The sequence below is a fragment of the Cyclopterus lumpus genome, chromosome 4, assembly GCF_009769545.1.
Source record: "Cyclopterus lumpus isolate fCycLum1 chromosome 4, fCycLum1.pri, whole genome shotgun sequence".
NCBI classification, from domain to species: Eukaryota; Metazoa; Chordata; class Actinopteri; order Perciformes; family Cyclopteridae; genus Cyclopterus; species Cyclopterus lumpus.
Window position 1 is genome coordinate 4,030,117 of NC_046969.1, and position 5,644 is coordinate 4,035,760.

Genomic DNA, 5,644 nt, shown 5'->3' on the forward strand with positions numbered 1-5,644 from the left:
ATCACTGTCACTTTATTGTCCCATTTCTTCCTGTGACAGCACTCCTGCAACTGAAAGGCGGCACACACTCTCACCTCCTCTCTCCTCTCTCCTTCTGGGTTCCTTCAGATGACTCCAGGCCATGAAACCACTCCCTGGGATCCAGACGCTCCAGTTAAAGGGCTCTGACTGGTTGTTTGACCCGTCCACAAATACCACCTCACTATCAATCTTTTATGCTATGAACATATGTATGACATACTACGACATATTTTACAAAATACTATACCATGACATTTTCTCTAATAATAAACTTATATTTTTTAAGACTTCTTTATTGCATACTATACTGGTAAATGACCAATTGACCGTACTTAGTGCTTTGTAGTCTTACGACCGCTCAAAGCACATGAACAAACATGTTCATTCACCCATTCACACCCATTCATACACTGATGGGAGGGGCTACCATGCAAGGTGCCACCTGCCCATCAGGATGAACTAATCATTCACACCCATTCATACACCATGAGGCACAGCCTACGGGACAAATTATGACAAACAAATAACCTGTATATTAACTCAGTAGAATCACACTCTTTACATATTTATAGCGTCCTGAATCCTGTCGATGGAGCAAAACCGTTAAGTGCAAATTAACCTTGTTATGTTGATAGTTCTTCATAAACTTTCTTAATGTGTAGCTTGTTTGAGGCAGCATTTGTATATGACTATTGAGGAAATGCTTCCTCATTGTATTGGCCAATCAGCTGGCCTTTTTTCCATTCAACTAAAACAGTCCAAACCAGTTTCTTCCACAGCACACCCTGCAGACTGCCTGACAACCACCACAGGCCTCGCTCTACCTTAAGGAGTCGGCTATGGATTATCAGAAGCAGGTAAGAACTAATACCAATAAAGTAGCACAGCTCTGATTTCTCTCAATGGAAATACAAAATATGTTGGTTATGATCAGCCATCTTATAATGTTGTAGCATGATCACCTGTATTCTGTATGCATCTGACTTTGTTATTCTGTGTAAAGATAGTCAGTGTACTGTAAAAGAATACTGTAAAAGAATATTGTAATAGAATACTGTAAAATAATACTGAAAAGAATATTGTAATAGAATACTGTAAAAGAATATTGTAATAGAATACTGTAAAAGAATATTGTAATAGAATACTGTAATAGAATAAATACTGTAATAGAATACTGTAAAAGAATATTGTAATAGAATACTGTAATAGAATAAATACTGTAATATAATACTGTAAAAGAATATTGTAATAGAATACTGTAAAAGAATATTGTAATAGAATACTGTAATAGAATAAATACTGTAATAGAATACTGTAAAAGAATATTGTAATAGAATACTGTAAAAGAATACTGTAAAAGAATATTGTAAAAGAATATTGTAATAGAATACTGTAAAAGAATATTAGAATACTGTAAAAGAATACTGAAAAGAATACTGTAATAGAATACTGTAAAAGAATACTGTAAAAGAATACTGTAAAAGAATATTGTAATAGAATACTGTAATAGAATACTGTTAAAGAATACTGAAAAGAATATTGTAATAGAATACTGTAATAGAATACTGTTAAAGAATACTGTAAAAGAATACTGTAATAGAATACTGTAATAGAATATTGTAATAGAATACTGTAAAAGAATACTGTAAAATAATATTGTAATAGAATACTGTAAAAGAATATTGTAATAGAATACTGTAATATAATACTGTAAAAGAATATTGTAATAGAATACTGTAAAATAATACTGTAAAAGAATATTGTAATAGAATACTGTAATAGAATACTGTAAAAATAATACTGTAAAAGAATACTGTAAAATAATACTGTAATAGAATACTGTAATATAATATTGTAATAGAATACTGTAAAAGAATACTGTAAAAGAATACTGTAATAGAATATTGTAAAAATAATACTGTAATAGAATACTGTAAAAGAATACTGTAATAGAATACTGTAATAGAATATTGTAATAGAATACTGTAATAGAATACTGTAAAATAATATTGTAATAGAATACTGTAATAGAATACTGTAATAGAATACTGTAAAAATAATACTGTAATAGAATACTGTAAAAGAATACTGTAAAAGAATACTGTAATAGAATACTGTAAAATAATAATGTAATAGAATACTGTAATAGAATACTGTAAAAGAATACTGTAATAGAATAATGTAATAGAATACTGTAATAGAATACTGTAATAGAATGTTTTAATATAATACTGTAATAGAATACTGTAATAGAATACTGTAATAGAATACTGTAGTAGCGGTGTAACTTTGCCAATGGAACTGAGATTGTCTTCCATATATATATAGACAAGAAAACCTTGTGAAACACATTTTTCTACTACTCAGAATATGTGCAGCCAACCTCTGTTGGACCAGAGCTAGGTGTCATTAAATCATGATTAGTTGGACATATAATGACAATAATCAGTATTTACCATTACTATGGAACTTGTGACTCTACCTGAACAATCTAGTTAAAACAATCTAGTTCAACCTGCTTTCAGGCTGAGCAGGGAGTGGAGCAGGGTGGAGATGTGTCTGAACTGATTATTGTCTTATCATTTACTGTCGGGTTTTTCTAATGATTTCAGGTTGAAGAAATCATATCCACTGCCAAATGTGGAGACTTGATAGAATTTGCCTACCCCATCGGATATTCTCACTGGGGAGTTTATGATGAAGATGGACATGTAATTCATTTTGCTGTTGCAGGTAAGGACAACATCATAGATTACATAGACTAGATTTGTGTTTGTTTGTTTGTTTGTTTTTGTTGAAAAAGAAGAAGAAAATGCAGTATGATACAATATCACCTTCTTAAAAGTAGACTTTGACTGCAGGATGAGGACCCTGGGGCGGTTGACACTTTCGCCTGTTTGGTTGATTACCTGTTTTGGCCTCCTGCCAGAACCTCCTGTACTCACACAGTGTAACTCTCTGCTTGCTGTTGTTTACCAATGTCATCTGATACATTTTACTTTAAAAAATGTATCAGATGACATTGTATTGGGTTCAATGTTTCCAGTTTCTCACTTTCATTTAAAGCTTGGAAGAAGAAATGGACTAACACTGACATGTCAATTGAAGGAGATCCCCTTTGGAACAAGGTTTCCATCATAATCTTCACAAATCTGTTGTTATCATTGTTTGGACCTCAATCATGAACCCTTTACAAAATAATTGTTTTACACCCTTGTTTGGAAGAGAAACTCAGAATAGCGCTGCATCTGCAGAAGATAATGCCTACTTGTAAATTCATTTAGTTTCTAGTCTCAGGGCTACCATGCAAGGTGCCACCTGCCCATCAGGACTCTAACCAACATGCACACACACTCACACGCCACAGGAACTAGTTTGGTGTATCGTGCTCTTTATCTGTGGTATAAAAGATAGATGATGCATATATCTGCATGGAGTTTGAAAACTGTCTGTTAAAATGAATGCACATCCTCTCTTTCTATAGATGAGAAGCAGCTGATGAGCAACATACGTACGTACCTACAAAAGATCTTCCCGGTTTGTGGCGACCTTCTTCTCGGGGAGACCAAGATCCGCAGAGTGCGTCTTGGCGAGGTGAACGTGCCGAAAGGCGTCATCGTCTCCATCGGTAACGACCGGCACAGCTTGACACCGTCAGCATCCGAGGATATGAGACTGCGGCGTGACGCCCTTCTTGATCGGGACTTCCAATATAAACTTTTCACCTTCAACTGCGAGCACTTTGCCACTTTTGTACGTTATGGAAAAGCAGTGTGCAACCAGGTATGAATTTAGCAGTGCAAAAATCATCATCTTGCAGTGTTATTGATTTTATTGAGTCATTGATTCTGCCCAAACCAATTATGTTGTGATGAAAAGCACCATGTGGAGAGATGAAAGTAAGTGTGATAACTTCCAATCAGGGAAGTTATCACACTTTCATCTCTCCACATGGTGCTTTTTTTTTGTATTACGCAGCACGCGGCATTCTTTTGGCCAAATCAGACCATGTTTAATTCCTCGGAGCTTGCTGACCATTAATGACCACTAAAGTTATTCTGTTATTCTGTTGTTCCTCTTATAGATTCCTGCTAGAATGAAGGATAAAGAGTGTGAGGCGGCAACTGCATTCTTCAACAACGTCGTCAGCCCCAAAGAAACTGTGCAAGAGCAATTCAAAGAGACCTCCGACTTCTTCAATTCAAATCGGTGGTAGGAGAATGAACCGAACAATGGTGTAAATCATAAATGTTCTTTTGGACTTAAAGAATCTTCTTTTTTTTTAATGCAATTAATCAGATTTACTAATCAATCGGAACGTCTGGAACCTGCTGAAGGGCCCTGGGTCTGTTCTCATGCCACCTGTATAATCGTAACCCAAGCTCAAGCATGTGTGTATGTTAGCGAGAGGAAGTGCAGAGATGGCTAGGGAGGTGTATGTGTTACCCAAACGTTAGAACAGGAGAAAACATTGAGGCTTTTATTTGACTTTATTTTCATTGAGCATGACTTCAGACCAGGACGTTGCTGGGGTCACAGCAATGCTAGACATTGAGATAGGAGCAGGTGCTGCCAACTGGTGATGTAATGTGATGTACATATCAATTAGCATTATTTAATGCATTAATAACCCTTAACTAACAGTTAATTAACAGTAACAAATGTGGCTAGTAAGCATTTAATAATAGTTGTTCATGTTGACCAAGGTAACATTTCATACATTATTTAATGTTTGAAAGCATGCTATACACATAGTTAATGTAGTTAAACACGTTAACTGTAATACAATAATATGCATTATGTAACTGTTAAACAAGTATACTGTTAGCATGTATTAAGGGTGTACATGTTAATGAAGGCTCTAACTAATATTAGTAAATGGTTATTAAAGATGTTATTTAGCATTATGTCATCAAGTTCACATCCAAGCCATTTCATTAAAGGAACATTGTGTGAGATTTAGTGGCATCTAGTGGTGAGGTTGTAGATTGCAGAACAACAAACTCGATGTCCTTCAAGTCAGGAATATAGGTAAGAATAGGATTGTATTACTAAAAGGAGCTACTCTTATCAATACTTCCCACAAATAAATAATAACTTTTAAAAACATGTCTCTGATTTTAAATACAATTAAATCAAGAACTGATTTGAGGTTATGCTAGCGGAGCCAGTGATCGAACCGCCAACCTATACTATGATCATTTTTTAGGTCAAAGTTTACTAAGACATATTTGATCAAATATTATAACATTCAATATTATGACATTTGTTTGGAATATTTCACTTTGACATGCACTATACTATTAACATAGTATACATTTCTAATAACATACTGAACATATTCAACTTTTGGATTCACCTTTTATGGCTCACTTTGACAGTTTTTAAGGACACACTCAACTATATTTTCATGTTTTTTGACACATATTTTATGACGTTTTTTTAATGATGTTTTTGTGCCACTCTACATAATGGCATATTATATAAAATACAATATGAAATACTATGAAATTATTTTAAAAGATATTATACTAGGAATTACTTTATAATATGTTATGAAATACTATAATATGACATTGTTAGTGCATATTATATCATGCTAGTTTTTTTTAACCACTTTTTC

At 33.9% G+C, this 5,644-nt stretch overlaps 1 protein-coding gene across 1 annotated transcript; it reads left to right on the top strand.

The window, feature by feature from the left end:
- Positions 1–748: 748 nt before the first annotated feature.
- Positions 749–5,425, top strand: LOC117729773 (phospholipase A and acyltransferase 4-like). Its single transcript, XM_034531135.1, has 4 exons — positions 749–878; positions 2,634–2,754; positions 3,506–3,804; positions 4,106–5,425. The coding sequence occupies exons 1-4, from the start codon at positions 861–863 to the stop codon at positions 4,235–4,237; spliced, it is 570 nt and encodes a 189-aa protein (XP_034387026.1). The 5' UTR covers positions 749–860; the 3' UTR covers positions 4,238–5,425.
- The last annotated feature ends 219 nt before the right edge of the window (positions 5,426–5,644 follow it).

Bases quoted from the DNA above. Each gene is read 5' to 3' on its own strand.
- LOC117729773 (XM_034531135.1), top strand. The intron at 2,755-3,505 runs GTAAGGACAACA...CTCTTTCTATAG, and splicing joins AATTCATTTTGCTGTTGCAG to ATGAGAAGCAGCTGATGAGC. The intron at 3,805-4,105 runs GTATGAATTTAG...TTCCTCTTATAG, and splicing joins GAAAAGCAGTGTGCAACCAG to ATTCCTGCTAGAATGAAGGA.